At 39.5% G+C, this 17,358-nt stretch overlaps 1 protein-coding gene across 1 annotated transcript in view; it reads right to left on the bottom strand.

Moving 5' to 3' along the window:
• Nucleotides 1–1,944: 1,944 nt before the first annotated feature.
• Nucleotides 1,945–17,358, bottom strand: part of ROS1 (ROS proto-oncogene 1, receptor tyrosine kinase) — a 113,041-nt gene continuing 97,627 nt past the window's right edge. The window contains exons 43-44 of the mRNA XM_079939494.1: nt 10,324–10,487; nt 1,945–2,721 (exon numbers count right to left, since the gene is read on the bottom strand). Of these exons, the coding sequence (XP_079795620.1) occupies nt 2,411–2,721; nt 10,324–10,487 (475 nt within the window). The 3' untranslated portion in view covers nt 1,945–2,410. The remainder of the gene's footprint in view (nt 2,722–10,323; nt 10,488–17,358) is intronic.

Raw genomic sequence — 17,358 nt, forward strand, 5'->3', positions numbered from 1 at the left:
TAATCATTTGCATTACAATTACCAGATTGCATTACCAGATTGTAATGCAAATGTATTGTACTAAAAATCGAATTCTTCTATATGCTTCTCATCCCTTTGTGTATTCCAAAATAAAGGTCTGTGGCACTGGCAGAGCAAAAGTCACGGTTGCGAGAAACAGAAACTGACTCTGGCTGATTTAAAAGAAAAACATTTATTAACAGGCTGTGGAGATAATTTTAAAAAAAGCTTTGATGACTCATCTACTACAGAATGAAATTCAAACTCTGTGGTTTAGCACTAAGACCCTCTACTGTCTGCTCTTCCCTATCTCTCATTTCTTTTGCTTCTCCCAGGACAGGATGAACTGTTAATGCCAGTGTTTGTAGATGACCACACTCCATGTTACCCATTTTCTTTATTTTTGAAACTGCTACCTGGCCAAATGCTCAGTACTGTGAACTACACTAGTAGTTATAGTAGGTGAACTACACTCCATATAGGCAGGGATTTTGTTTTGTTCATTGCTGTATTTCTAGTGCTTGGAACAGAACGTGGCATGTAGTAACTATGTGTTGAATAAATTATTAAAGGATTGAATCAATAAATGTAAATACAGGGCGGGGGAAAGGCTATGGAAATAAGTCACAGAATCCCTGGGAGGGCTTGAGAACCCAACTCAGAGGCTATGGAACAGGGAGCCCGGCCAGAAGCAGACAGCAGAACCAGGCCAGTCTGGCCTCCCTAGCTGCCAGAGGCACCAGGCTCCAGACTTGCTCTGCAGACTCTCCTGGCCCTGGACACTGCATGCTGGGAGCTAGACCAACTGCAATTGCCACCGTCACCAGGGACGACTCACTGTGGTTCCTATTTCTTTGCTTCCTTCGCTCTCAATTAGAAGCCTGTGGTGGCTGTTTCTGAGTGGTAGGGGCTAGGGTCACTTGCCTGCCTTCTTACTGTGAGAAATCTCAGGGAAGCAAATGGAGCATAGCTTCCACTCGGAATATAATGGTAGAGGAATTCCCCAACACAGGAAGGGGCATCATATGCTGGGCTAACAAAAAGAATGATCAGTGTCCATTAGAAAGTCAAAAGATCAGAGGGAAAATATTCTGCCTTGTTCAGTGAGATGACAGATGTGGCAGAGTGGCCATAAATCCTGGACCTTTACTTGGGGGCTGTTCACCACAGAATTGACACATTGACCTCCCTGTGTTCCTCATCATACAGCCTATCATCTGTGCAGGTTCTCAGGCAGTAGGCAGATTTTAAAATGAACTAAATGATCCAAGGTGAAAACATACGTGTTCCTCTTCCACAGTAGTTTTTAGCAAATGTTATGATCTCAGTGTTCTTTATAGCTCGTGAACATCCTGTATACTGCAACTAAGTAACACACAATACTTTCATTGGTGTTGCTATTAGAGCATGTGAGGCTTTCAGATTTAAATGGGTAACTGCAAAAATACGACTGGCTTTAAATCAGAGTGTTTCTCTGCAGCAATTTTTTAATTGCTCTCATTTAGGTGCTCTCATTTAATTTTTAATAGTTCTCATTTAGGTGTTTATTATTTTGTGTGGTTGCTAAAAATCACACAGCTTGAATTAACGTTATATAATCATTTATGTTTAATTTTAAGGACACTTGGATAGTAAATGTAATCCTAAGTATGTTATGTATAAAAGATATGGCAAACAAAAACCATCTTTATATTAGCTAATTTCTGTAACAGCACACAAGTCACAGAGTGATTTTTATATGACCCAAAGATCGTGGAATGCTAAAGTTTAGAACGTAGAGACCTTCATAGTCCTGTTGTCATTATGACTGAAGCTACTGTTCCAAGTCTCCAAAATACAAAGTATTTTAGAGTCGTCATTAAGGACAATACTTTATTGTAGTAATAGCTTTCCCAATGACTTCTCATGTCATAGGTGCTAGTTCCTTCTGTATGTGTAGAGTTATTTAGTCACTTCCTTTGTCCCTTTTGGGATAATCTGTAGTTCATTTGGCCCCTTGAGCACACTTCTCATCCTCCTCCTTCAGGTCCCTAAACATAAGTGTTGAGTCTTTAACCATCTAACTGAGATGTTTCTCTTACAGCCCAGACTGAAGGGTGGGCAGTGGCCTAAGGGACCTCGGGGTGAGGAATCACAGTTTCATTTCCAGACTCATAAGTCTTTCTAAGCTTTCCCAAATGCTCAAAGGTTCACCTCAGAATTCTGCTGAAGGTTAGACAGTTGGTATGGGATTGTCACAACTAAAACCAAATGGCTCTTGGGGCCAAGATGAGAACTCAGGAACTTCCCTGTGTTAATTCAGAGTCATAGACCACCACCCACAACATGTATCATTCTACTAGGCTTGCTTTCAGCGACTCCTTAATGGGAGGAGTGTTCCTCTCAACTCTGCATTTCCCAAACAGAGCTATTAATCAGACCCATCTCCACATCCACTGTGAGTGAGACAGGCATAGTTCAGGCCCTCGGGCTTGCCAGGAGGGCAGTAAGCCACTTGTTTTTCTTGGCAGATGTCTTTGTCTGCATGTGATTCCTTCTCTTCTTTCCTCAGACCACAAGATTCAGATGCCTTGGAGCTTAGAGGACCCTCAGAATTTGCTTCACCTTGTCTGCATTCCGTAGCCAGTACCACATAGTTTAACCCTTCTTGGTTCTTGGTTTCCAGTAAAGCAGGTGACATAACGTCATCTGAATTCAAACAAATCCTATGACCATCTTCATCTGTGAAAAAAAATACAAAAGTTATTCTAGCATCTGTTTGGTTTCCTTTATCTGTACTCTCCAGGCTGTATGAGAATTAGAACAACACCAGCCTTACCCATTGGTTCAGCAAATATTTATGATGACCACTAAGGGAACACAAAAGTCCAAGACATGTTCCCTGTCCTTGACGCTACTGCAGTGTAGTAGGAAAGCAGAAATAGTACCATGGAAGGTCATGTGTGCGTATATAAGAAAGGAATACATAAAGTGATGAGAGCACAGAGGTGATTAACTCTGCCATAACAGGTGAAACAGGTCATGGTCTTTGTGACAGGAATTAAGTGGCCCTAGGGCAGCCCTTTTTGTGTGAAGCGCTTACCCTTTCATCTTGCCACATCAGCTAAAATACCTACCTTTAAAGATGTATTTCTTTAGATAAAGTAATTTAATCATTTATTAAGCTAATATTTATTGCATGCCTACTGCACACCAGGCTGTGTCCTAGGTATTGATGATACAGCAGTGAACAAAACACATTTGTTGCTATTTGGGGTTTACATTCTAATGGGGAGAGACAGACAGTAAACTAGTGCAAAACTAAATTTATGTCGGGTGGTGATAAGCACTGATATGAAATATAATAATAATAATTGTTATTAATACTTACAGAGTACTTACTACGTACCAGGCACTGTTCTAAGTGAAATGCATATATTAACTCATTCTCCTGTTAAGTCAGTACTGGCACTATCTCCATTTAACAGATGAGGAAATTGAGGACAGAGGAGTTTAACAATTTTCCCAAGGTCACACAACTAGAATTTGAACCTAAACTGTCTGGCTCTAGTCTGTGTCCTCATGTTCACCTCCCTGAGGGGAGAGTGGAGCTGCCGTGCTGTGTGACAGGAAGGTGGTGGGCAGTGTGCCCTGCAGGAGTCCTTGAGAGGCACTGACTCCAGACACACATGTTTGTGAGGTGGGCCTGGCAATAGAAAGATGGGCAGCCAGAGGGTAGTTTGACCTTCTTCACAATTGTGCTCATATTATTTTGTCTTTCTCTACTTAGAAGCTGACCTTCTTACTTAGAAAAGTATAAGAATTCTTGTTGAAACCTAATTGCAGGGTTTCTGAAACATTCCGCAAAATTCTAGGGAGTCAACAAGATAAATATGCAAATGTATATTGTGGGAATTATTTGCTTTTTAACAATGCTTTCCAATCTCTGGGTGTTACTACCTGGATGAAAAATTTACAGTCGGAAATATTACTGTCCTTTCATACAGCATCACGTTTTACTAATCAGAAACATTCCAGTCAGTAGATGCAGGTCCTTCCCTTTCTCCTCCTCCTACTTCCAGCACAAGAGCATCCAAATGTGCGGGTGAGGCCTGCCGGGCTGCCAAGCCTTCTGTGCTTGGCCCTGACCTACACCCAGGCTGGATTTATTTAATATGGGGAAATTTTAAATAATTTCAAAGGACTAAGGGAAGCACCATTGCATCTATTCCTCCCTGATGGAATTTAACGGATCTACCTATGACCAAGTTCCAAGCCTGAACTACAAAGCCTATTTTATTAAAGAAGCATGTGAATCACTGTCCTTGCTCTGTCTTCTTAGGTGTTTATTTCATTTTCAGACACTCCCCCACTGCTGAAGAACAAGAAGCCCGAGCTACAGGCTCACAGGTTCTTGGGCATCACCCCATGTTCCTCTTCATTGTTCAAACATCATTCTAGTATATTTCAAACCACACAAATAGTCAGATAGTGTTGTAAAATATCTCCCCCACAGAAATAAGTTTATCAGATGTCAGGTTTGGTTAGTGCCTAAGTGCTGAATATCTATGGAAGGATCCAACTGTTATGATTATTGTCAATATGTACTTATAGCCATTGAGAAACAGAATAACTTGCTATGCATGATAATAGCAATAGAAAATATCAAAAAATGATAGCAAGAAATAGGATATTTAACTTTAAATTGCCCGGCAGCCCAGATTACTGAGGAAACTAGGATGATATTCCTGAAGGGCTTAAAGAAATCAGGCTAAAGGAGTTTAGAATTTCAACAAAAATGTACACCTACAATATAGGTCTAGCTACTCATGTTATCAACTGCTTCACTGCCATACATTTAGTCCATTAAATAGCATATTGGGAAACTTTCTACTGAAACATGATTTAATTTTTTGCCTATATTGAGTTATTTGGAAAAAAATCTTTTACATAAGGCAAATAAATTCTTTTTACAAATTCTGGTCCAACATGTCAAAGAAAAATCATTAGCTAACTATTCCATTTGTTCATAGTACTTAGGGCAATATTTAGTAACTTGACCCTGGCAAGCTTTCAGCAATTAGTACATTTTCTTATTGCATAATTATGAGAGATGGGGCGGGTTGTTTATTTTGGTTTAAAAACTACTGTATAGAAAACCTGCAGGTCCTTAAAGCAGAGAGAGATCCTGAGCAAAGATGGCATGCACTTGGCAACCCTTGGTTTAAGAGGGAAATATTAAAATAAAGACTTCCAAGTAAGACAGGATATTTACAGACAAGACATATGCTGGCTGACTGGCTATGTTTAGAACAGCAGAAGAGCATTTAGATTTGTTTCCTGTGGAACTCTCTGGGACTGATGAGGTGATGTTTACACAAATGTTTGGATGAAGTCACTGGGATATTTTTACTAGATCCCCAGATATGTTACTAATCTTCTCTCTCTATCCCCTCTCCACCCCATTAGGTCAGTAGGACCATAGCATAGGCATGGTATTATTGCTCCCTGAAATCCTAATGCCTTTTTTTTTTTTTTTCAAAAAAGTCCTCCCAGTGGCTTTCCTCTCTTCTTACATACCTCTGACAATAACAAAGAAGACTTCTTACAGTTTTGTTAAATATGCCCACCAGTCTGCAAAGCAGCACACTATAATTAAATGCATTCTCTTTTACTTAAAAGGTAATTAAGTTTAGGCTTGCCTTGAAGAGACTGTTCCATGATTTCTATCCTTTGCAAATATGCAAACTCTGCTTTTCATTCTATTTCTTCTCTCTTCTCTGCCACTTTTTTTTTTTTTTTTTTTTTTATGTGGTACGCGGGCCTATCACTGTTGTGGCCTCTCCCGTTGCGGAGCACAGGCTCCGGCCGCGCAGGCTCAGCGGCCATGGCTCACGGGCCCAGCCGCTCCGCGGCATGTGGGATCTTCCCGGACCGGGGAACGAACCCGTGTCCCCCACATCGGCAGGCGGACTCTCAACCACTGCGCCACCAGGGAAGCCCTTCTCTGCCACTTTTGTTCAGTCACATCGAATTATCAAAATTTTTGGTGATCCCCGTATCTCTTTCTATTCCTTATCATCAGGATTTACATTCATTGTAAATCTCAGAATGTGAATTTCTCTTGTACCAAAATTCCATATCTGTCACGGCACAGAACTACTTGTTTCTATCTAAATTATCAGAGTTTGATTATATTCCCTGTTAACCTCTTCCTGCATCCTTATTCTGCCTCATTATGTCTGCTTCTCTATTTTTTTTAATATTATTTAGAATTTTAATTCAGTCTTTCAACAACTTAGCACCTAAATAAATCAGCATACCAAAGAAAACAAAGTGGGGAGAGTGTGGGAGCAGTTTTCTAACCATAGCCACGTCTCTGTGAAGGATGAGAGCAAAGGCTCTAGAATAGAGTCCTACTCCAGCCCCATTCAGCAGGATGACCATGGGCAAGTTACTAACCTCAATCTTTTCAGCTGTAAAATGGTAATATTATAATGCCCACTTCATAGGGCTATTGTGAGGATTTAATGAGTTAAATTTATATAGCACAAGTGATATATAAAAAAGTGCTAAAATAAAGTTAACTAATACTGCAATTAAAAGCCATTCACAAAAAGAGTTTTGTTCTCTATATGTACTGTTACCTCGGTCTCATAGATGAACTAGGTAATGCTACATGGTGAAAGGATTTTCTTAAGGGTTCATGGAGACTTCTGGTAGACCCTAAGGTAAAACTAAGCTCTCAGGCCCTCTAACACCCATTATGACAGCCTCCGTAATTTTTATATAAAATGTCTGTACTCATTAGAAGGAAAGGCTTCCGTGAGCGAGGAGTTGAATTTTAAAATATAACATAAGTCAACTGTAAATTCCTCGCAACCCTATGGAACTCTTTATCTCTGCAGCATTTGACCACTCTCAAGTCTGTGAGCCTCTCTCCTTTGGATTTCCATGACAGCCTTCCTCTTCCCTTTCTGACTTCTCCTCTCCGTGCCCATCATCTTTCTTTGTCAGTCCCTCATATATTGGCCGTTTTCTGGGTCCCATCCACTGTTTACTTCTCTTCTAATTCTATACACTTTAATTGAATAACCTCAATTACACCCTTGACTTCAACTACCTGTATTTCCAACTGAATACTGGGCTTCTTCATTTCTCCCACATTCAGCTCAAACCAAACATGCGTAAAGCTGTTCCTCCTCCTGTGCCCCCGCCTTTGGGAAGAGCATGGCTTTGCACCTAGTTTCTCAAATCACTGGGATTCACCATTGTCTCCTCTCTCTTCTTCACCCAATTAGATGCCAAATCCTCTAGCATCTACCCCTGTGGTAAGTCTGGTTTCCATATCCTTCTTTCTATACCTGTCACCATTGATTATTTCGGCTTTCATTAATTTTCATTTCTTATGTGATTAGTGTGACCACCGTTCCTCCAGTTTCATCACTTGCCATTTCCCACCGTCAAGTGTGATAAACTACCTGCAGTTCTGTGAACCCCCATTCTCTATTATTCCCTGACTTTCTACATACTGCTCCTTCTATCTACCTTCTTCTCACCCCTCTGTAGGACTCAGTTTAGGATTAACCTCTCAGTGGCTTTTATTGACTCTCCCTCTGCCATACAGTGTAGGTTTGGCATGCTGCCGCAGGACTCCCACAGAACATGAATTCCCTCTCAATGGCAACAGAATGCCTCCTGGCTTCTGGCAGAAGATGTAGTTTAAAATCATCTGCTCACCAAATCTTCGAAAATAAGCTCATTTGTTAAAAAAAAGAAAAATGGTGGAGAACCGACCAGAGAATCTACATCTCACTCATTCCTCTAGACTACCAGCCAGTGTGTATGTATACAAACATACACAAATGAACATATCTGTAAACAGTTGTATATGCATATAAAATATCTGGAAGTATATAATCAAATCACAAACAATGGCTAGCACGGGGAGTAAGGACAGGGAAGAAGTAAGAGACTAACTTTTTACGCTGCTTAGATACTTTTATATGTTTTTTAAACAATAAGCATAAATTACTTTTCTAATAAAGATCTTTAAATACAGTTATAAAAATAATATAGCAAGAACTATTACAGAGATTAATTACTAGGAAAGTTAGAAGAAAAATTGGAAAGGATCAGGAGTCACTTTTTTGATGGATTGTAAAATAACATAAAAATTCTTTTTTAAACCTTTAAGAAGATGATGATTGTGTTTCATTTTATAAAGGCCACAAAAATGATATTCACAAGAAAATCTGAATCAGAGGCTTAGTAGTTAAGCTTTGCCTTCTAGAGATCAGAGCAGTGATTTAGTAAGGAAATCATGCTTTCAGTGCCCAGTAAGCAAAACCATGTTCTGCTTGCCTTTCAAACATCTCTGCAATCAACTCAACCCACTTACTGCCATTCATCTACCTCAGGAACAAAAGATTTCATTTTACATATTGGCAAACCACCCCAGATTGTTGTTCCTCTAAAGTTTCCATATGTGAAGTTACAACCAATAAGAACCAGGCCAAGCAGGGGCAGATTCAAATGGCTTGAGCAAAACAGTATTATTCAGTAGTGGGCTGGTGACACTCACCCTTCCTGTGGATAGAGACACAGTCCTATGACAAGGACAACTTTTAAAATCACCAGTAGAAGAACAGCTCACTACTAAACATTACATACAAGATTAAAGAAACTGACTCTATAGTTTCTCAAGGGAAAGAAATATTCTTGCCTCTTCTTTTTCTTTAAAGCATCCCAATGGTACACATTAAATTCAGGTGCTTACCACTATACTAGGCCTTGCACAAAAATCAACAGGTATCTGTTGAAATAATTTTTTATATTTTCTCAAAAATTCATTCAAAGGAATACATTAAGCAAACGTTTAGAAAATGAGAAGGATTTTATTGTATGCAGAACGGCTTATAGATATGTATTTTCTTAACCTGGGTGATCTTCACATAGTCAGGTATACGTATAGAACCCTCCAGAAAAATGGGGTTGCCTTGCAGTTATAACTAGTAAGGGCTCAACCATTGGCACTCCTAGAATCAGCTCGGTTCCATGATGAGAAGGCAGGTAGAGCCAACGTGAGATTATTAACAAGGCTTATTCTGTTAAGGATCAGGACGCATGCTCAAAGCAAGCACAGCCCTTTCCAATCTGTCACTTAGCTGTTTGTGTTAAAGAAGTCTCATGATCAGAGTCTTATCTCCATTCATGTCATGGATCCAAAGTTACTCAAAATGTATAGTCAGAAACACAGCAAACAAGACAAGCAGATATTCGTCCTTGGCTTCGTATTTTTCCCTGCCATTATTAGTCAAGTGCATCACTCACGGTGAAGGTCTCACTGTAGAGAGATGACTCCAGGGCAACCATCAGCCATTGTGTAATCAATCAGTGCACAGACGGAGAGTCTTAATTTCTGAGGGATTCTGAGTCATGGTCAATCTTGCCAGGTTTATTTCTAAGCAAGAATGTTTGCATTTGAAAAAAAACAAAGGGTCCTATGAACTTTTAATAATGGGGTGAAGTTTAAGAGCAGCTGGAAAGGATCATTTTAAAATTTATTTTTCTGCAGCCAATTAGGCAAATGTATTGTAAATCTGATTTTGGAAATGAATTAAGTGACTACTGTGTTTTAATACCAAAATACTGTAGTGGAATCACAGTAGACCTTAGCAAGGTGTGACCCACTACAATAATCATAGCAAACCAAGTAGCAGTTAAAAGCACCAGATTAGACATATACATAGCAACGTGGATGACTCTTAAAAACACAGTACTTAATGAAAAAGAAAGAAAAGAAAAGAAGCATTACATAACACGATAGTATCCATGCATACGATATACAACAAATTAAAAGATACACATTAAAGACATTCGTATGGCTGCCTGGCAGGTGGAGGGAGGAAATAGAACAGGAGAGGAATATGGAGATAAAGGGACTAAACAAACAAATGAAAGAGAAGTCTTGCATAGACCAGTGACGATAATGTACCATCAACTATAATTAACTCAACTCTGCCCCTGAGGTGCAAACTGGCATGAGGGGTGGAGGGCAGAGAGAACAGGCCTCATGAAAATATAGTCTAACATGTTAATTCTCATCCTTACTATCTGAAATTATAAATCCAGGGGCCATACCATTATTTTTTTTTTTAATTTAATGAACAAATCAAAATTATTTGCAAAGAGGAGTACAATAAATACTTGATTATGAGGATGGTGCCAGTATGTTATTCTTCTTACGCACTGTAAGATGTCTTCCACGTACATCCCATTTTAACCTTATTCAGTTCACGCTGTAGAGAAAACCCAAAAATTCTGAAGAAGAATCAAACTTACCTTCAAAGGCTTCATTTATGACTCCACTGGGGTTTGTTTCTCCTCTGCATTGAGAAACACTATTTAAGGAAAAATTTCTGAATAACTGAAGCTGTTCTTGAATTTTATGGAAAGTAGGTCTTTGGTCAGGTTCTTGAGCCCAGCACTGGGTCATTAAATTCCACCTGGATATGTGGGTAAGGACACGAAGTAAATAGTGATTGGATATGACTAGGTACCCATTACTGATAACCCAGGTAAGGTCATTTCAGAAGGAAAAGAATTTGAGGTATTGCCAGTTTTCCGTAATTAATACAACTGAACCAGAACAAAAGCTTTTGTTTCTTATATAATAGTGGCAGGCAGTATAACTATGTTTATTAGAAAACATCTTCCTTCTGAAAAGCTGACATTCAACAGTTATTAATCTAAATAAATAGATAGTAAATAGATGGTTGGAAAATGTTTACTGAACCCATTAGGAAACTAACAGCTATAAAAATTACTGAAGAAGCTAAGATTAAATTTTACATTCATACACTGATATCTGAAACAAAATCTAAGATTTACTCCAAGCCACACAGATATTTAGTGGCAGAACCAGGGGTAGAAATCAGATCCAATTCTAATGTTTTTACTCTTCCTTACACTGCCAGGTTCATTAAGAGACTCAGTTCTCCTAGACATAGATAGCTGGTTGAACATTCTCTTTTCCTTAATGGTTGTCTAAGAAATGTCTGTGCAGAACTCTTGACTAATGTTCATTCATTCATTCAGCAAATTTGTTGGACACTTACTATATATGAGCAGTATATCAAGAGCAAGAGATGTGGCAGTGTGACTCCTGTCCTCATACGATATATATAGCAAACGTAAGAGGGAGACAAAATTTATCCACTACAACTCATAGGAGCAGGGGAAAAATGTAGCTCTTTTATAGTTCTGTAACTAATTCTCAAAGCCCCACTTAGTAGAAGAAAATGAGTACAATGCCATTTATAACCTAGCCCATTCCAATATTTTAAACCACCCTTTTTAGGTAATCCTCAGTCTTTTATGGATCATAACTCAGTCTCTCTTATCTTTAGGCTATTCCTACTCCCTCTGTCTTCCTCTCCAAGGTGGTATCAGGATTTATGTTGGGTGAAAGTCTTTTGTGAGTTGTACTGGCACAGTGAAGGATCCTTTGGACCCCACTGTGCCCTCCTTCTCTAGTCTCAGAATGGAATGATGAGGAATTCCATAAGGAGTGACTGGTCTGGTCCATCCTGCAGGCATCGGCTGCTCTCTGCAGTCTATGATCCCTTTAACCTGTTCTTTTGGCCCTTCTCCCTGAACTGGCCCCCCCTTTTCTCTCTCTAGCTGCAGGCCTCTGAGACGGCATCATGTCCCATATCTGCTGACAAGGCCCAGGAAATCCCTTCCTGTTTCTGCTGCATGCCCGAAGATGCTCCTCGGCTGAATCTCCAGCCTTCATCAAAATGTTCACTCTACACAGGAAACAAAGGAGGCTTAGAAGGGCAAGCTACATGTTCCCTGTCTGGACATGCCATCCTACCCTGTTCATGATGCTGGGTGTCCATGTCAATGTGGGGGATCCCCTGCTCAGTGATCTCCTTGCCATCCTGCCGACTTGGGAGGAGTGGGCAGTTGCTCCCTGTGCTTAGTGTCACCCGCACCTAATCTAACTGAGGCCTACAGAGGTTTCGAGACCTAAATATCCAACATCTTCATCCTCCTACCTCTGTCTGTTAAGGTCTCTTCTTCCTACACTTGCCCGGGGCTTAGAAGGAGTTGAGTTTCTCTTCAATTCCTCTTTTTTTATTAGACTCTCCTTGTATAGAATTATAGGTTTAGTTGCTCACACCTGGCATTTAGCAAGCTAACAAGGAGCTAAAGGAGTCTTTTGGGTGGGCTAAAAGTTTCGTTTGTTTTTCTCCGTAAGGTGGCTCTAGTAGCACTTAGTTGTCTTTAACTTCATTCAAAACAATTTTGTTAGATTGTATGTGACAGCTGTCACGTCAGCGTGCATTATAAAAAAACTTATCAAAATTGGTGTAGCCATTTCAATATTGAAGGTGGAAGGAAAATAAGCAACATTTTCAGCATATTATGCGTTATTATTTCAAGAAAGGTAAAAATGCAACCGAAACACAAAAAAAGACTTGTGCAATGTATGAAGAAGGTGCTGTGACTGATCGAATGTGTCCAAAGTGCTTTGTGAAGTTTCGTGCTGGAGATTTCTCGCTGGAGGATGCTTCCAGGGTCGGGTAGACCAGTTGAAGTTGATAGTTATCGAATCGAGACATTAATTGAGAATAGTCGACGTTATACCACACGGGAGATAGCTGACATACTCAAAATGTCCAAATCAAGTGCTGAAAATCATTTGCCACAGCTTGGTTATGTTAATCGCTTTTATGTTTGGGTTCCACGTAAGTTAAGCAAGAAAAACCTTCTTGAGGGTGTTTCCTCATGCGATTCTCTCCTTAAACGTAACAAAAACATTCCGGTTTTAAAACAAATTGTGATGGGTGATGAAAAGTGGATACTGTACAATAATGTGGAATGGAAGAGATCGTGGGGCAAGCGAAATAAACCACCACCAACCACACCAAAGGCCGGTCTTCAAAGAAGGTTATGTATATATGGTGGGATTGGAAGGGAATCCTGTATTAAGAACTCCTTCCGGAAAACCAAATGATTAATTCCAACAAGTACTGCTACCAGTTAGACCAGCTTGAAAGCAGCACTCGACGAAAAGCGTCCAGAATTAGTCAACAGAAAATGCATAATCTTCCATCAGGTTAACGAAAGAGCGCATGTTTCTTTGATGACCAGGCAAAAACTGTTACAGCTTGGCTGGGAAGTTCTGATTCATCTGCTGTATTCACCAGACATTGTGCCTTCAGATTTCCATTTATTTTGGTCTTTACAAAATTCTCTTAATGGAAAATATTTCAATTCCCTGGAAGACTGTAAAAGACACCTGGAACAGTTCTTTGCTCAAAAAGATAAGTTTTGGGAAGATGGAATTATTAAGTTGCCTGAAAAATGGCAGAAGGTAGTGGAATAAGAGGGTGAATACAGTGTTCAATAAAGTTCTTGGTAAAAATGAAAAATATGTCTGTTATTTTTACTTAAAAATCAAAGACACTTTTTAGCCAGCCCAACAGATAACCCTCTCTCTCCTCCAAGCTTCATTTCCAAGTCTACTGACTCACTAAAAAGGTCAAGTACCTGTTCTCTTTTTTACTTTCTGGATCTAGAAGGCCGATTGGGGGCAGAGAGAGAAAGACTGCTAAAGAAACATAAACTGGGAAGTATTTAAAAATATTAGTACTACCATATCAACAGATAAATATACAATTACAAATTATAAGTTCTAAAAAAAAGTACTAAAGAAAACAGATGTGAGCTCTAATAAGAGATGGAACATTTTTGGCAAATTGCTTATAGGACCCTCTGCAGAGGCGATGTTTAAGCCAATGAACTCTGTAGGAAAATAAGATGCTAGTCATGGGGACTGGGTGGGGATGGAAGTCAGGGAACACACTAGAAGAGGCAAAAGCATGTGTAAATTCCTAAATTGGGAAAGAGCTTGGCACATTTTAGAATGTGAAGGAAAGCCAGTGTGGCTGTAGAGCAGTCATTGAGGGGGAGAGTATAAAAGATGAGGTCAGAGAGGTGAGGATCAACCAGATCAAGGGCCAGGCTAGGTGCTGGGTTTTATGGCACTGCAATGGAAGCTGTCCAAGGTTTTTAGGTGGGCATGACCTTTACATCTTTAAAGGATGACTCTAGTTGATATATGTGGAGAATTGATGGTAGAGGGGCAAGTTGGAAGCAAGGAAGTTGTGTTTTTTTTAACATCTTTATTGGGGTATAATTGCTTTACAATGGTGTGTTAGTTGCTACTGTATAACAAAGTGAATCAGCTATACAGATACACATATCCCCACATCTCCTCCCTCTTGCGTCTCCCTTCCACCCTCCCTATCTCACCCCTCTAGGTGGTCACAAAGCACTGAGCTGATCTCCGTGTGCTATATGGCTGCTTCCCACTAGCTATCTATTTCACATTTGGTAGTGAATATATGTCCAGTAAGCTGGGACGAAGCGAAGGAAGTTATTGAAGACTAGGTGAGAGATAATGGTGTTAGACTCAGACAATGACAGTGGAGCGGGAGTAAGAAAATATTCAATTGCTAGGTGACAATGACGCAGAAATCATCATAGGCATTGTATTTAAAATAGCTGTATCTGTATATGGCATGCAGACTCCACTTCCATCTCTTTCATTCTTGCAAGCACCTCAGGTCAGAGTTAATACTCAATATCAGAGTATCAGGGAGAAACCTAATATTGGTCTGTTTTTCAGTATTGATCTGATGACTTTTCATATATATTACAAGGAATTTACGTTCTGGATATGGAGTGCCAAACTTGGCTTTATTTTTTAAAGATTAGAATCATCGCTAAGAACCTAATCTTTTACATATTTCTTTATAATCTGTGACATTTAGAAACAGGGATGACAGAGAACTCAGTGAAAGACAATTCGACTCTGAAATAACATCATGTAACTGGTATTCGATCATGGAGTTTAAACCAGTAGTTAAAGTAGAATCTTGATGGGAATCTTAGGGTTGTCCTAAGAGGTGAGAGGAGAAAGTGAAATGTAACTTGCCACAGGGAGCCTATCCCTTCCAAAAAGAAAGTTGCGATTCTGAGATACTGCCAGAGGATACACTGAATCTCTCAAGACTTGTCATATTTCAATTATGAAGTTTCTAGTTTATTTATTTATATCCCACCTCATTCTACAAAGTATTCAAGACACTTAGTGGAGATGATTTAGTGAGAAGGAAGGAGCGAGAGGAGGACGGAGGGAGAGGGGAGAGAAGCCATCCATACAGTCGCCCCTTTGCCACTCTGTACTTCACCCACTCACACTCCCCTCCAAAAGTTAAATCTGTGCAAGTTATTTAATCAGATATTCCTAATTTTCATCTATGGAGGCTTTAATTTACATTGAGTCCATCATTACTCTTAACTCTCTGATGGCAAAAACAATTGACCTGATGGTATTTAAAACCTTTCTCTCCCACTATCCAGGGCCAAATGAGCACTGGATTGCCCTAGATTAAGAAAAGAGGAGCTCTATAAAGCAGTAGTCATTTAAAAGTAAAGAGTAAAACTTGTGCTCTTAAACAGCATTAAGCTGACAATGGAATAAATGACTAGGCTTTTAAAATTTTATCAATCCTAAAAAATGCATATCTTTCAGGTAAATTAACAACAACTGTATCTTTGGCATAGGGGTCTTTCCTTACAAATACATACTTGTCACAATTCAGTATCATGCATTAAATACTTGTACCAAGTTATAGTTACAAATATTCAAGCATATTAGTCTAAATAAACTGACAGCTCCTTCACTTTTATTAAAATTTACCTGGGCTGGTTGTTCTACCTCTAAACAGATACACACTATACTTGAAATGTCTCATTTAGCTAAGTGTTCCGGTTCAAATTCTTCCACTCACTATGCCAACCCCTTTACTCCTCTTTGCTTCAGTTTTTTCCACAATAGCACAACCTCATTAACCATGTTCATTAATAGTCTCTATGAGTAAAATCCTTGGATTCGTAAGGCAATTGAAATTCAACAGTTGAAAACTCCATGGCATCTTTCAGTATTAAGGGGATGAGTTTCTATAAGTATTTAAGCACAGCACGTAAAATACAGATTTTAAAATACCCAATCCCGGAAAGACCCAGTTAGCATCAATTAACGTCTAGGTATACATATTCTTAAGGGGTAAAAATAAGGTGGTGAGCCTCCATGTTCTCCCATTGTCGCCTCCGTCATTTGAGAGACTCTCCAGTCATTTCAGTTGCCCCCGTGATACCTGTGAAAGAGCTCTCTCACTTGATGTAGGTTGCCCTTTGATCCCGTTTATTCCTGAGAGTGCTATGGTTGTTGTGCAAACTAAAGGCTGAAGAGAATGCTGAGGGCTGGGCTTTGCACCGTACATCCCAGGCTATGGAAAGAAGGGCAGGAATGCTCTGAACTCTCACATTCCATTAATAGCTAGCCATCTATGGACTCACCTGACCCGGAGTGCATCCAGGTGCTGAGTATTTAAGCAGTGAATAGAAGGTGCAGCCTGGCTCAGCACAGACTTTCAACCCTCTAAGCTGGGCCTATGATCTCCGAGAACTGCTTCAAATAAAAATCAGTTCCCTCTGTACTCTAAGGAGAGTAGTTAATCTTTATCGTGACAACTTAAGGCCGTGGACAGATTGAATGGCATCGCTGAGAGCTCCGTTTCCTTAGCACAGCTTGTCTTGCTGGTTGGCCATGGGTCGTTAACCCTTCCTAGGGATCTGGAGCATGCAGCCCTTAGAGGGCTTGGAGCATTGTTCACTTTTTAATTACTGATGTTCAAATGAACTTCAAAATCAGCAATGGAAATTTTAGCTTCAAGGAAACTATATTTTTATAAAATTAGAGCAATAATGTATCCAACTGAATAATTATTCAAGGTAAAATTATATAGAATATTATCTTTTTCCACTTATAATCAGGAATATTTTTCTAGAACTTTTCTAGCACTCCTTCTTTCTCCTCCTTCTAATTGAATTTTTGGATACCTTTGGATAGAGCAAAGTTCAACATACCCGCCTTTTTCTTCTCCACAATAGGGCAGTTAATTATCCACCTCCCTCTTCCCCAAACAAAATAAATGAACACATAAGTCAAAACGTATAATTCAGTGACTGATTGCTAGAGTGCCTATCCAAAAAAAGAGCCTAATTATGATGAGGTACATTACCCTCTAGAGGGGAAGATATGCCAAATAGAATTCTAACAGCACAAGGAAAATTTCGTGCAACTGAAATTTGGGAGAAATTTTCTGAGTGGTCAATAGATGTGTAAGAGATGCAAAACAGTGATTAGTTTGCTAACTATTTAATTAAAATGTATTTTATACCTAGGTATGCTGGGTTTTTTTCCTCAAGCCCTAGACTAAAGTTTTTCAAATTTTG

This window comes from Stenella coeruleoalba (genome assembly GCF_951394435.1).
Source record: "Stenella coeruleoalba genome assembly, chromosome: 12".
In the NCBI taxonomy this organism is placed as follows: domain Eukaryota; kingdom Metazoa; phylum Chordata; class Mammalia; order Artiodactyla; family Delphinidae; genus Stenella; species Stenella coeruleoalba.